Below are 15,855 nucleotides of genomic sequence, written 5' to 3' on the forward strand. Positions count from 1 at the left end.
CTGGATTGAAGAATTGAGAAACAAGGTTTACAAGTACAAGGAAGAGATTTCCAGCACTCGTTACCTGCACGCAGCGTTAATATTATAAATTTAAAAAAAGTTTAACAGGAACTCTCTCAGGGGGCAACTTTCCTGCACTGGGTTAATTCAAGACAATTTAAGTCTACTGAAATTACAGCTCACTTGGAAATATGTATGATTTTTAAGTGAAATTTCTGTTCACTCCAGAAAAGGAGTGGGGTTTGAGACAGATAAAATTTGAAATTCACCTTTTGTTGACCTTAAATGAGATTATATTTTTTAATTAGAAGCTGAAGAAAGAAGACAAGGGTCATTTGATTCAATATAATTTCTTCAGCAAAGACTGGAGCTGAAATACAGAATTGAATGGAAATCATTAAAAAGAGTAGCAAAATGGTGACTCCTTTGTTAACTTTATTTTTATGCAATGTATTATCTAATCTTGGTTATACAGTGCAAAGCTATACGAAAAACCCATGGAAAAATAATCAAACCAATAACGTTACAACAATGTTGTCTTGACAGACAGTCATGTGGCCTTGTCTTGACAAACATAAAGGACACGTTCTGAAGTTCTGTTGGATTAACCATGTCAATTTAATTAAAAACCTCTCTCAACTCTTACACATACTGGCAAGATCTTCGGTGCAGCACCATCAGCTAACACCAGCTGCAGACTGCACTGGGTGTGAAGACCTTCAGAGATCAGCTGTGATAATGTGATTGAATAAGATGTCCTTTCTGCAACCCCGTCTGCCAGGCCATGGAGCACTGCAGGGGAGGGCAGTAACATTTGCCATGACATCCCTCAAATGTTCTTAGCACAGACTGTCATCCATGGCAAGCCTGCATGTGCAGGGGGAGAGGGAGTGCTTTACAGATACATTTTGAATCATGGTTTCAATTCCACCTAGCTCAGGACAGGACACCATTCTATACAGCTGCTGCATCTAATCCACAGGTAAATTGACATTTTTGTCATTTGTTTTAATTGAACCTTACTTTCAACAACTGCATTTTTTTCTGGTTTAAGTTCAAACTTCACTAGTGTTATCAGCACTGACCCCAATAAAACAATAAATTAATAATTAAATAAATAAGGGTGAACAGATTTACGTCACATGTCCAATGTCACATACAAGTCCTACACATTTCACATGCTACTTAAGTAGAATATGAATAGAATAATATCAAAGCTGACTTTCTTTAAACGCCGTCAAGTTTTCAGTATGTGAATTGAGCTATATAGATACGTTTCTATTAATAATACTTGCATACATACCCTGTTTACTTAAACCTTCCTAGCCACCTTCAACCTACAAGCCCCAAATTCTGCACCAAAAACTGATAATCCACTTTTAAAGTTTGATTTTTTTTATGTCAATCTCTTGAAAGAGCAGAACAAAATACCAGGCGGCACAGACAATGGCAGAGACAGACTGACTGAAAACACAATGTCAAGCAGTTGCAACTGGCTACCTTTTACTTCATTAATTTAAGATAGCAGAAAAGATATCTCTGAGACATGATTTTAGACTGTCTAAAATATCAGTGATTTAGTGTTCATTGTTCTGACATTCGATTTGGTATTTACTATGCAAATTCTTTTAGATATTCACACGTTGATCTCACAGTTCAATCGCACAAGCAGTTGCTTAATTCTCAAACAACCCCTTAGGACCCTCTAAAGGAAGGCAAACCCCTGAACCCATACCTTGATGATGACATACATTTGGTCTCAACTCCCTGATAAATGAAAACCAGATAAAAAGCCCTACAGAGCAAACAAGATTTCCCTTACCTCTCTGCTTCTCCGACTGAAGTGCAACAGGTTAAGGGCACTCGCGCCTTTGCCTGAGCAGCCTTTCTTCCTAATGGCAAGAGCTGTGCAACCTGGTTATAGAGTTTATGCATCTCTTTATTGGCCAGCGAGCGTTAGCCATTTAAATTCCTTGGGAGTCATTTGTTAAGGGCTCTTAGGCTGAGGCTAAGTGGGTGGGACGGGAGGGAGAGGGGATGTTAGTGCTGCCAGACGCAGAGAGCTCTCCAAAGTGGTTTGAAGATTAATAGAAAATTATCTGCAAGGAAGGGATCTTTGGAGGGAGGGCTGGGTCCAACCCTCAGGGAAGCACAGGAAAGAGAAATGTAAAATTTTCACAGGTAAAAAGAATTTGAAGAGAAAGATTTCATTCAAAATTCAAAACTTGGGAAAAAAGGAGTGAAACATGTACAAACAACTCCTTCCTAGCACAAGGCGTTGTGCAAATAGCTTGGGTTACTCACAACAGATAAGATAAGAAAAGGGCATATTTTGCTTGACTGCATAAGGCTTTTTCAGTGAAATACCTTTTTTTTCTTTATGTGCGTCTGGCAAAATTATTTCAGGCCGCGCTGAATCAATTTACCTTTGTTTGTAGGAAAAACAAAGGGTCCGCAGCTCCTGGAGTGAGAAGTAGATTTACTGATCATGTCGGTGGTGGGACGGTAGGAATAACTCAACCTGTGCTGTGTACCCGACATGCACTGTGTCAGCAGTAAACACGGAAACTCCAATGTGTTTGCTCAAAAGGAAAAAAAGCACCTGGTGCAGAAGTAAAAGCACAGGGGTGGTAAAACATGATTCATGACAGTAGAAATGGTCTGTACATAACAACGGAGCATTAGGCCCTGGGAGCACTTAAGCAAAGCAAACAACACACCTTCTCAAGCAGCCAAGAGGAGGAACTGCTCTAAAACACTCTTTGGATGATGGATTCGCCCAGCTGGCAAGCAGTGTGCACAACCAGCCAGTGGGAGAAGAGGGAGCAGGGCATACCTTGCTGATTTCTGATGGGAAAGATGGCTGATTTCTGGGAAAGGAGACAGCCTGAAGAAGGTGAAAAGCATATTGCAGTAGAAAAACAACTACAGTTTTCAGTCCTTTCCCAGGCGTTTTTTATTAGCATAACCATTCCTTTCTTCTTTCTCTCCTTTTTTGCTGTTTTTTCCCACCCCAAAAAGAAAGCTTGGCCCAAACCTCCATCCAAACAGCACACAAGCACCAACTTCAGGGCATCCACATGTGCAAGGAAAAGTGTCTTAACCTCTCAGTGACAAACCATAAATACAAGTATATTCTGCAGAGGAAGCACTGTCAGTTTGTTTGAGATGGTCCTACATAATAGTTTATTCTTGTCCTCTGAGTTCTTTAGTCTGGGCATGTAAAACTTGAAAAACAACCTTATATTGCCAAGTCAGAGGCTGGTCAATAGGGAAGAGGGGTAGGGGAGTCAGTGGGTGCAGAGATAAACGGTCTAATATTAGAAGGCTCCAAGTTGGAGAGAAAAATGTGGAGGATGGCAAAGACTGGCAAAAGAAGCATCTTTGTGGCAGTTTCTGAAAGCAAACAGGAAGGAGAGCTGTTCTACTTACACTGCAAACCAATGGGTGATTACAATCACTCTATTCTGGATTTTTATGCTTGTTTATCCACTGTACTGGGGCTGTGGTGTGTTAGACACTGTACAAACACACCTGGAGCCTGGATCCTGGTCCCAGAGTGCTGGCAGCCCAAGTCTACTGTGCAAGTCTTTCATCTTCAGAATTCATCCCTCCAAATGTTAACCCATTAGCTACAAGAGCTGCAGAGAAGCAGGTACCCTGCAGGCAGGTAAGCTGCAGCAAGGAAATTTAAATGGTTTACCCAAGACTATGGAAAAAATCAGTATCAAAACTGAGGATAAAATCTAGGAGATTCTGCCAAAATAAGATCCATGCCTCAATCCCACTGATCTCTGTAAGAAGGTGAGTATAAAAAAACGGCAATTATGAATTTGCAAAATTCTGTCAAATTAATTGATTAAAAAAATTCAGTATCTTTCTCTTACTTCATATTTTTTTTGTTGGAAAACAAACCAAACTTATAGCTAAAAGTATTGTAAAGTGAATCCTATCAACTACAATTGTGTGTGTACTTGAATGCCCAGAGAAGACTGTTCTGGTGTAAGTGAAAAAGCTAGTGAGTTGATGGGCTCATTTTCAGAAGGCTGTTCAAGTGCTGTATCAATTAGGATCATGTAGGGAGGCTTCTTGAACCCTTAGCCTTTCATTTAATATGAAAATGAAATATTAATTTCATATTAATTTCTATTTCATTTAGCTGCATCCTGTTGTTAGTTTCCAAGTTATTTTCCCATTATTGTTTAAAGCAAGGATCATCAACAGATCATCTGTTGCAGGGTATTTTGAGGTGTTACCATTCCCAGTGGCAGAATTAAAAAATATATTAATTTTCCTGCAGGCTGTGCTTTTTTAAGGAACTTCAGAAGTTTGGACAGAATTCTGCAGCGTGTTTCCCAGCCTCCCCTGACATTAGACACCTAGCTTCCTTTGACTTCAAAACCACTGTGTTCATAATGATTGCACTCTTTATATACCTCTTTATAATGGCACATAAGGAAGAGTGGAAAAGTGTTAAGGGCAGAGCCAGGTAAGCAGCAAGGAGGATAGATTATATATACACCACACGTTCCTCTCTTCATACAGCATCCATTGCTCTGGGGTAAAAATATAAGCACTTCTTTCCTAATGTACAGCTGGCTACAATGAGTAAAGCGCACCCACTTACAATAATAATATACATATTTAGTTGTTTTTGTTTGATTTAATTTAATTTTAATTATTGACAGTGAAGCAGAAGCTAAATCCTATGAGATGTGAAAGGGAACAGTCCAGACCAATCCATGCCCATGTTTTCCTTAAACCTTCTATTGCCTTTTATTCTTTCCTGTAGTGGAATTGCAGGGGAAAGATTTTTCCTAAATAGTTATTATCCTGAATATAGTGATAAAAAGGCTGGAAATTTGAAGGAAAAAAGGGATATTCATTGGAATAAGGTAATGCCTGTGAATGGGAATCTTCTCCCTGGTGCAGAAAAGACTTCCAGCAATTTGGTGTGCTTCCCCTCAGCTGTCTCTCTTCCACAAGCAGGCAATCAACTGGCCTTTACAGACTGAGTGCACCAGGCTCCTCAGTGTGATGACAAACACTAATGAAGCAGTGTATCTGCCTTCTGAGATTTTTAGAAAGATCAAACCCAAATGCTTTGGGAGATCCAGAGGCTGACCACATGCTCATCATTTTATTGGAGAGATGTCATTGTCCAGATAAGAGTGAATATTTTTGATGATTATGGTAGTAAATAGGTTTTCAGGAGATATTTCATGATGGAAACTTAGCATTATGTGACAGTGCAAACACATGAGCAAGTGAAATGAGAAGGGAGAGTAAGGAGTGAGCAATGGGTTTGCCTTTTATTTGGTCTTCAAAAACTACTGAGAGACTGCAGTAGAATGAGAAGGGAATGTACCACGTAAAATATTTCACTGAAAGGACACATGAATCTGAGAGTGACTGGCAAGGTCTCTAATCTTAATCTCAGAAAGCCTTGATCAGTATATTCACACATAAACCCAGTCACAATTCAGCCACAAAAATTGGAATCTCATAATGTAACAATTTTTTTCAGCATATTTTTTCCTTTTCTATAATTTCCTTCTCTTTTTAACAAAGCCACTCTGTATTTGGTAGAACAGGTTCCCCCATGTTTATAGAACAATTTTATTGCCTATTTGAATGTTTAAAGGGACAACACCACTTTATTTAAATTAAAAACATGTTATTTTACACTTGTTCTTATACAATGTGAGTTAATACAGCAGATTTTGTCATTTCCTGACTTTGCTAAGCTATTGCAGACCAAAACCTGGGGAGATCCTTTAGAGAACATAAACTCTATTACAGGTACAGCTTTCCAAGTCCTTTCACACCCAAACTTCTTCTACACATAACCTGTGCCAATGTTTTGATCCTTACCTTGCCATATCACAGAGAATTGCCCTTTTAAATATGGACTCCCCATTAGCTCTGCCAGCCAGCCACATGCTTTATCCCACCATGGAGAGTACAAACTCACAGACCTGAAGATGGAGTGCCGAGCAACAGGGGGAAATTTGGCCAAGGACACCTTGGACTTTCCTGTTTTATTTTCTAGTCTTAGGCTTCTTTGGTTCATGGGCAATGGGATTTGCTCTAAAAACCTTTACGGTCACTAGGCAAAGGTTTTGTTCTATTTTTAGCAAAAATCTATTTTACTGTCATTCTGCAATGAAAGTCAGCACAGAGGATCACTGTAACAAGCAGGCTCAGTTTCCCCATGTAGAATTTTGTGCTTTCATTTAAACTTGAAAGCAGACTTTAGGTTCCAAAATGTAAGGAAACAGATAACGAACAAACCCATGGAGTGTAATAGATTTTAATTAGCACACAAACCAGAAGGAAACCAGCAAAACACAAAGTTGGGGTTTTTTATGTAGCCATAGCCATTACACTTCTGTGGCATGTTTGCTTTCCATTAAAATAAATACAGGGTGGGTTCTGGATAGACATATCTACAAGGGAGGTTAATATGATAATTGCCTTTCAGTCCTAGGGTAAATAAAACACTCCATAGGAAAAAGGTTTTGCCCTCACTGGCCTGATGTGGCTGTTCCAGACCACTCTTAGACACCACAGCTTCACCAGTGTGTTAAACTGGTGCTGTCTACGCAGGGTCCCACTCCATCCCTCCTGCAGCCTCTGCATGTGCTGCCACAAGCGTTTGTGCAGCTGCACCATGCACCCACCCACACCACCTGCGCACCTGTGCTGGCAGAGGGGTAAAAGAAGGTGGGACCTGTTCCTCTGCCAGCATTGCTGACTTAAAGCTTTTGTCGGGTCACCAGCATTGAGCAAATCCATGGGAAAACAGGGAAAGGGTTTCATTTAAAACCTGCTGAATCCAGTTTCACAGCACAGCTCCTCCTCTGAGGAGGCCAATGAGATTCCACAGTGGGGTAAATGACAGCCTTTCTGTAACACCAAGGAGCTCGCTGAATCAGGGAGACCGGAGGGTAGAGTAGCAAATTGCAACTCTTTGTAAGTTTGTAAGCAGCTGGTGAATTTTAGCACTGCAGCTATTGAGAGGCTGAAGGTCCCAGAGGAACCAAGGAAGGAGGGGCAGCACAGTAGTGTGAGCTCAATAGGTCACTGAACAGCACCCAGTGGCCACCTCCTGTGGCTAGCAGGGATATCCAGCCAGCACAAGCCAACTATGTACCAACCAGTTTTGATAATCAAAAGGTCACTGGCAAACAACATTCTTGCTGGTTCCTTCCAGGGCCTTTTTGAAAAGAAAACCACAGGGTTTTGTGATACATGTTCACAAGAAGGAGAATAAAGGTCTCCAAGCATATATTTACAGCTGACTTTCAGAATCAGGGTATGAAAATTAGTGTGGTTAGCACACACAGTCTCTTCCAGTAATTGCTCTGCTTTTTTACAGCTTGCAGTAGAATATAAGTATATTAAGGGAAGAACTCTTCCGCCAGCCAACTGACATCATCTTGGTTCCGGGCAAAATCCTTTCTATTTTCATTCTTAATGTTTTATTGAAAATGAAACAATAAGCATCACATGGAAATTGTATATTAAAAGAGGTTATCCAATAAGGAAACTGACAGAGTTTCCTTTAGGAAGGCAAATTAATTTTTCTGCCTCCCAGTAACATGAAAGAAAATTTAGACTACAGGAGACTGAATCATCTGCTGGAGAATTTACAATATCCATTAACTCCAGCATCTCTTATATTTTATTACATGTCCACAACTTCCATTTCTCAGAAAACTGATTTACTATCAGGATTATAAAAAGCAGCTTTGATAATGTGGGCAGAGTCTGAACTGGCATGTGCAGCAAAGGCATCACTACCAGAGAGGTCCGCATTAAGCAGACTGAGCTTTATACCGGCCCCATGCTTGTTAGAACACCTGTGATGGGACTTCACAAGGAAAGAATTTGCTATGAGTGAGTCACCCAACAATGGTGGGTGCTGCCATGAGACAGGAGTGGGGTCACACCTCTTGGCCCATCGCACGGCAGACTTTGTCCATGTGGTCCAGCACAGATTTACCAATGCTGTCACGTGCCCTTGCCTTACCTAACCTCAGCCCAGCACTCTGGCTCCTCCTCTGCCGGTGTCTGTATCCTGTCTGCTCCTCTCCACTGCTGACCTTCCCTATGGGCAGGCAGGACTGGGGCTGCAAACCTGCCTCCAGCTGAGCTTTATTCTCAGCAGCCAACACTGTTCCAGAAACAAGCTGCAGGCATGCTGCTCCTGAGCCACTGTTTTGGGGTGACTTGAACTATGTTGCCAGTCTAAGATGTGCTTCTGTGGTGTAGGAAACAGGATGGATTTGCCTGTTGTTCCACCAAACATTATCTACAGCGCTGGCAAGTCCTAGAACTATTTCCATATCAAGCCACTTGCATGGCACACAGACAGAAGTGTAACATGAGCGACTCTTGATAGGAACTTTGCAACCTTCTGGTGAAAACACTCACCTTAACCAAACATGCTTAAATAGTAAAAGGGCACTTTCACTTCTGCAGCTGCACCTGAGCTGGGGCCCACTGCTGGTGTGGGACTCTCAGGCATCATCCCCTCTCTGCCACAGTTGCCCAGGTCACCCTGTGGGGTAGAGCCAATCTAATTAAAAGTGCTCAAAGGCTGTGTTAATGGGCAGCTCTGAATAATCACACCGAGGTGATTATTTTTTACAGAGCTACACTTCTGCTACAAAATGCATCTTCTCAAAGAAAAATCTCAGAGTGCTGTTGACATAACTTACCTCAATAGATATCTGACAAGACAAAATGGGCAAAGTGTCTATGATTTCAAGGACCATAATTGCTGAAATACTTAGGAATGAAAAGAATGGCCTGAATGGCTGTAATTATTAAAGCCACTAGCTAAATTGCTCTTTCCCTTTCTCAGTAAAGAAAATATCTCTACAATGATCCAGGATCTGCCACTCTTGAGCCATTGACAACACCTAAACAGGATATATGTCTCATTCAGGAAGAACCTAAGCCCCACACTTCCTATCTCTAAGAGTAGGTTTGTGTTTTCAAGAGGACATTTCCAAATCGACAGTAACTAAATCCTTAAGTTCAGACTTGGAAGCTACATGAAATGGTCCTGAGATAGGGAGATGCTTTTACTTTGGCTAAAGGAGGGGCTGGAGCCACAAAATAAGTTCTTCTGAGCAGTATCTGCACTCTCAGCTCTGATGTGTTTCTCTCTGATTTCTTCTCTTCTGCAGGGTGGATGTAGACACTTGGACTGCCTAAGCTGTGTGTTGCCCTGTGGTTGAGGCCACCTTGTTTTGGGAGGTTTTTCATCTAAAAGGTTGTCTGCTGTGCTGTCTTTGGGTTCAGGGAAAACACCCCAGCATTTATTTGTTTATTTATTAGCAAAGATATAACCTATAACCTGTGATCAGCTGTTCTCAGCTGTGGGGCAGAAATAATGCTCACCATGCACCTGACATATGAGCTGTTTGCAAGGATGCATCTGAAATTAAACAGGAAATTGCAGCTTGTCAGTGTGTTAAATGAGTGACAAATGGCACTAAGTATGCAGAGATACTCCACTTCTTCGAAAAAAAATTAAAAATCTTCTCAGGAACTTTAAAAGGTCAGTGATTTTGCCCTTCCTAAAAACAAGCAAGGTAAACTCACTCCTAAAGGAATCACATTTAATTGGAGGGAATATGTGTAGGTTACATCTTCAAAGTAAGCATTTTACCAAATATCCAGAGAAAGAGCTGTGACAGTCTCCATACAAACTAAAATGGCTGAAATGTGACCTTTGTAGGGCTGTGTGCTACCTTCAGAGAACCAAAGGAGGAAGACAGTGTCTTTCCGGCTACCTCACTGGTGAGTATTTCAAAAGATTAGTGCAATATATTATAATATGTAATGTAAAATGTAATATATTGCTATCTAGCACATAGATTAATGTGGCAACCACCAGATTGTCATCTGTCCAAATACTTAGACTTTCACATGACCTCTGAGGTCTGAATTTTCTATCTGTAGAAGAAAGTATTGGTTCTCTTTATATTTAGGGGTGTATGTGAAGAGGTGGTTGAAATTTTGTCAGTGTATAAGTTTATTTGAATGAAGCCAATACACTCTTGGTGCCACATCATCATGCTTGACATGAACTATGTTACATTAGGGTTTTAATTTGACTTCTTACATGTTTCATGGTATGAAACTGGTGGTATGTACTAGAGACGACATTCCAGAAAATGCAAATAAAGCTATCAGATGGTGAGGTTTGCCTTGTTCTAATGTCTGGCCTTTGAAAAGTGAAGCAAAGTTATTTTCTGAAGAAGTATCATGAGATAGAAGAAGAGTAGTAAGGTTATCCTGAGGCTTTAAACTGCTTTTCTTTGGAAACTCTCAATTCTTTTAGGAACAATTATTTCTAGAAATGAAATGTATGTAAGTGGATTAAAATTGCCTTGATGATACCAACAAAGGAAAAGTAATTTCTTTATGCAGTTACGGAGCTATATCATTTCAGAGAGGAAAAAATGTAATATTTTGTCTTTGTGTATTTACTCCAGAAAAGACCATTTTATAGACTTGAAAAGTTACTTTTGGTGTGCTGTTGATCACCTTAGAAGATGAAACATAACATTAAAAGATCACTTGGGGAGCACAGCATGAGATTTGCTGTACATGCTGTGGCACAGGACACTGGCGACCTGGAAGAGCAGGAGCCTCCGCAATGACTGCCTGTTTCTAACAGGGATTCTCAGTCATGCTCAGAGCATAGTCAGCTTCATAAAGGATCAACTTTCCTACCTAAAGCATAAGACAGTCTCTTGCATTTAGTGGCCGAGAAGACAGATTTCTGAAACAAGATTTTCCATAACCACCTCCTCAATGCAAATTGCGTTTTAGGGCATGTACTACTTCCCAAGAGACTGAAACAGGTCTCTCACTGTCCAGGCTCCCTTTGACACAACCTGAACCCCTTCTAAATACCACAGGAAATATAACCATGACCACAACATTGCCATAGGGTATGGTTACTAACCTATTGGTCGGTCGTTCCTCAGCTGGCTGGCAGAAGGAGGATCGTGCCCTGCTAAGCCGTCACACACCCGGTGCCTCGGTCAGTGCTGTGTCCCCAGCACCCGGCTGTCCACTGCTTCGAGACCTCAGCCAGGGACTTAGGAGGTCACAGAGAAGCAGCAGGACAGACCTTGTGCTTTCAGATGCTCTTTTCCTGAGACTGTCAACGAAACCTAAATCATTACAACCCCTAACGATGACTGGAGCTGATTAAAGGGCACTTTACAAAAGGTTCCTCCCTGGGTACACTGTGGCCGTGCTTCGCCAAGAGTGGCCAGCTTCTATCCTACTTCAGCTGGCCAAAGGTTAGCATGTCAAAGTGAACAAAGTCCAGCAGTAGTTCATGGTTAAAAGGATAAAGTCACTCTGACTAATGGCAGGTGCTCTAGCAGTAAAGCTGCTGTGACACTGAAAGCACACACATAGAAACTACTGTAAAATTTGGAAGAGGAGAGAGTGCATTTTGGCACAGAAGACAAACAATGTTTGCTGCTGTAACTGAACAAACAGGCAATAATAGACTCATTGTCTTTGCCTGAGTTAATTTCCCTGTTTGCACATCCTAGCACTTGCATGCTCTTCCTTTTTGCTGAATATGTGGTGTTCCCATCCTGGTTTCCTACAAATGGTCACACACCCTACCCCTGCAGGGACTAGAAACATGTGACAAGTGTGCCAGTCTTTCATCTCCACATTCCCACTTGTGGATCTCTGCACCAGGTGCAGTCAAACCTCTCTCGGGTGGAGAGAGGTCTCAGAGAGCTCATGCAGCCTTGGGAAAGCCAGGACTAACTCTGAGATTACAAGCTGAGAGAGAAGCAGCCAGAGCTGAGCTTTTCCCCAGTGCTGTTTGGGGAAGCAGTGGCCAGCAGGGCTGTACATGCAGCTGGTGGCATCTGTGGCTCTCAGCAGCCACACAGCCTGCAGGACAGGCTGCAGAGAGGTGCACAGGAGAAGGGCAAAGGCTGGCAGGATAGGAATTGCTGGGAACCTGGACTAAAGCTGGAATTGCTCTGCATTCCTATAGTGGTATTGTAGGAAAGCAGACTTAGTAAGTTGTATTAGTCATAGATCAGCCTGCTATAATGATTTTAAATCCTCCAGTCCTTGTCTGTCAAATTCACACTGAGATAAGTAGGAACTAAGCATGCTCAAGAGCCTTTGAAGACTGTATGGGTGCCTAGATACTGGGCTTGGGAAATCTGACTTTAATTACTCATGTCTTAAAGCAACAACACATAAAAAATAGTTCTGTCTTTCAAACACAAACTTTAATCACTACATTGCCCAGGTCACACTAACTTTATTAAAAAAAGTACACAGTTACACTCTAACCCCAAGTAAAGTTTTCTGAGAGTATGCTGTACTTTATTTCATTAAGCATAACATTTTTAAATTAAACTAGACTTAAAGAAACATACTCTGGAAGAGCTGACCTTATAATGAACAAGGAAGAAACACCGAGGACAGGTAGAAATCTGAAGAGTAGAGGATATCTTCTGATAAGGATGTATAAGGGAACAATCCCACTGCTTGTCTGCCTGTTGGTTTGGAAACCTGTGACAGCTAATGTACTGCACACTACTGTGCCTTTATTTCAGCAAAGGGAAAACAGTTTATTTATTATCCCATTATAGGGCTTTGTTTCTGATGTCCTTACACTCAAAAGCAGCAAAAGCACCAAAACAACATACTGTTTAATATCAAACAATACTCTTCTCATCTGAACAGGGAAGTCAGTGCTTCCTCAGCTGCACAGCCAGAATGAATATTATTATACACTTAGACTGAAATTATCAAGGAAAATAAGGAACAGCGTGAAAGCAGGGCAAATTTATGATAGCATCGAAACCTGTTAGGAATTTCTCTAAGTGCCTGTCAAGCTGGGATAATAATGTTTTATAAAACTGGGTGTCAGTTCCTAGCTCAGAAAAAGGAACCAACAACTGGAGATGCGGCATGGGGGAAAGGAATGTGTTGCATTTCAGTGCAGAGTGGCACACAAGAGCCCCAACTTTTGTAGCTGGGATAGAGGTGACTTCTGGGGTCTTACAACTCAGATAGATTCTCTGCCCTGCTTTTCAGCACTTCTTTCTCTTGGTTTGGCCCATAAATTACATTCTGGACATGAAAGTTCAATTGCAACTGAGTTCTTAGAAGAACATTTTTGGTTCTTATCATGTATGCTCTGCACAAAAACTGTTTTGCTTAAAAAAAATCTCAACAGGCCATAGCACAAGCACATCACCTGGATTTAGCTCTCATCTCTTGAGGACGAGCTGCAGAAATTCCGCTCAGAACAAGGATCACTTACTTCTAGGAGGAGATTCCTGGTGGAGGAAGGACTGGCCCACTGCCTGTGCTGCACCTCCATTTGACCTGTGAGACAGCAGGGGATGTGTCCTGTCCATTCCCAGCCAGTGAAACCCTCTGCTCTCTTTTGGGTCCTCTTTTTGAGAGAATCAGACAATTCTTCCTGACCAAAGTCCAAATGTGGCTCCAGGGACAGACAAAATGGATCAGCTAGTGCCAGGAATGGTTGCCTGGGCTGATGCAGCAGAATCTTCTAAGAGTATTGTTGCACTCCCAGGTGACCCTGTGTGACCCTATGCTCTGGTCAAATGCACACCTTCAGTTTCATGACACCCCTCTATATAATATACTTCAGGAGCTGACAGCAAACAAAAAGCATATGAGAAATTATGATTATGCCTCAGAAGTAGGAGGGTCATCACAGAAGGGGACACCTGTTGTATGGATGAGCCAGCCTGCTCCAGAGAGGTTAGCAGGCCACCCCCAGCTTCTGATGCAAACAATAAATTTATATTAATTTAAATTAATAAACTTTCTGCTACCTACTTTTATTTTCCTTAAGCAACACAACATACTTTGTAAATATAAATGAAAACTGCTGGTTGCAAAAGTTACTCTAAACAAAAACAGTGTCTAGTAGGCAAAATAAATTTGGAAGTCTGAGGTGCAAGCGGCACATGCTTGGTGTCATATCTCCAAATGACTTTCTGTGATTCTACTGAAATCTGCCAGGAGAAACCTACCCTGGGGTCAGGTGAGGCAAAATTTATTTTTCTTCTGGTTTCTCAGAAGTGGAGTAGTTTTATGAAATGTCTAAATGGCCTATAAAAAAAGGTTATTTCATTTACAAATGTGCAGAAATCTGCACCTAGCATTGGACCACTTTGAGGATGCTGCAAACATCCCTATGTCTGCCCCCTTCTCACAGGCATTTGCAGTACAAGTGGTTAAAAAAACCCATACACAAATGGAAATGGCATCTTCCCCTGGGAAGACACAGGCAAGCAGAGGAGAGAGGGGCACATCATAGCACAGCCTGCTGCTGAGAGCCTTAAATCACCAAACAGGAATGAAATACTGTGCCATTACGCCCAGCTTGCACAGAAAGCATCCCACTGCTAGCAGGTGAATGGGAAAGTCGTATTTCACAATCAGATTTCAGCAAGGGGGTCATGCTTTGAAGGTGAGAGGCTGTGCAAAAGAAACAGGCTATTTTTAAAAGTCAAGCCCAATGCTTGGAGAAAATCTTTTAAAAGGTAGCTGCCAGCACAGCTGTGTTTATGAGTCTATTCAACCAGCAAGTGGCTGGCTCATAGAACTCGAGTGCAAGTAATGATTTAACACCATGACCCAAGCAAGAAACTGGAACACTCCAGAAGCAATTTTGGCAAGGGTCCGTTTAATGAGTCAGAGTGTCCTGTTATCTGATGGCATGTTTTTACATGGGGGGATCTATTTTAATCGCTGTATAATAATCTGAGAAGCTGCAAAGGGTTGAATGTCTCCCCCTTCAGTACCTGCCCAGTCAGCATCCATCATGGTTGTGCATTGTGTCCTCCTCAGCAAGGCAAAACTGCTCTCTCTCCACTGGATCTATCTGCTCATGGGCCAGGGAATGGAGTCACCATGCACATGCTCCCCAGGCAGCTGGGACTGTGAACTGGGCTGCAGCTCTCCTGTCCTTTCCTGTGAATTTTCCTTGCTTTTATGGATGAGGAAGGGGTCCCATCTTTCTGGCATTTGTGTCTGTTCTTTTTCATACGAGCAGCCAGAGGAATAAATGAGAAATAGACCATGTCCAGGAATCAGAAATAAATCCTATTTGAAAGCTGAAGAGATGATCCAGGTGGGTATATTTATTTTGGTGATGGCTCTCATAAAAAATCACCTCCTAGCCTCTTTACTCAATCCCACATTAATTTTCAAAAGAACCCCCAGCAAAACCCAAATATTTGACCCTATTTATCTCTTACTGATAGAACTGACAGGAGACTTATAGACACTATGAATTAACTGAATTTTGAATTACTTATGACTAAAAACTGCCAGTCCCAGATATTGTTATAAGCAAACAGGAAAATCTATTGCATGTAAGAAAACCACCAATGTAATAGTCTCAAAAAGCTGCCCTCATAGCTAAAAACATTTGCAAAGTTGCTTAATTTAAAAAAATAGCATTTCTTTTCTTTTTTGATCAGGTGAAGGTTAGATCTGGAATGGTCAAATGCCAGCTGCTGAACTATGTGCAATCACTTTTCTGTTAGGAATTGCCATCATCTCTAAATACCAAAACTCCACCTGCAGATACAGGAGTATTGAATATTAACTGCCTTCCAGAGTCAAGGAGATCTGAGGGATTAAAAAGGAGTAGAGGAACTTGCTTGCACATCTATTTGTCAGGTCTTTGAGTGTGTCCCCCTCAGAAAAACTTGCAGATCTTGCTTGCTAACAGCCTGAAGGATGCAAACCAGAGATGTTCCCGGTTTCTGCTGTCTTGACACAGAAACTAATCTA

General features: G+C 41.5%; 1 protein-coding gene across 6 annotated transcripts in view; it reads right to left on the bottom strand.

Moving 5' to 3' along the window:
* Positions 1–15,855, bottom strand: part of RBM47 (RNA binding motif protein 47) — a 76,722-nt gene that overhangs the window by 18,391 nt on the left and 42,476 nt on the right. For 2 of the 6 annotated variants that reach the window (XM_088056547.1, XM_088056546.1), the window contains exon 1: positions 1,823–1,948. The exons of 3 other annotated variants lie outside the window; for them this stretch is intronic. In XM_088056547.1, coding sequence (XP_087912673.1) covers positions 1,823–1,935 — 113 coding nt within the window. In that variant the 5' untranslated portion in view covers positions 1,936–1,948. Of the gene's footprint in view, positions 1–1,822; positions 1,949–10,990; positions 11,281–15,855 lie in introns of those variants that run through there. One more of the 6 variants, XM_014263210.2, reaches the window with a different exon arrangement.

Source organism: Pseudopodoces humilis, chromosome 6 (genome assembly GCF_049639895.1).
Source record: "Pseudopodoces humilis isolate 2021_Gansu_Grassland_sample_001 chromosome 6, ASM4963989v1, whole genome shotgun sequence".
NCBI classification, from domain to species: domain Eukaryota; kingdom Metazoa; phylum Chordata; class Aves; order Passeriformes; family Paridae; genus Pseudopodoces; species Pseudopodoces humilis.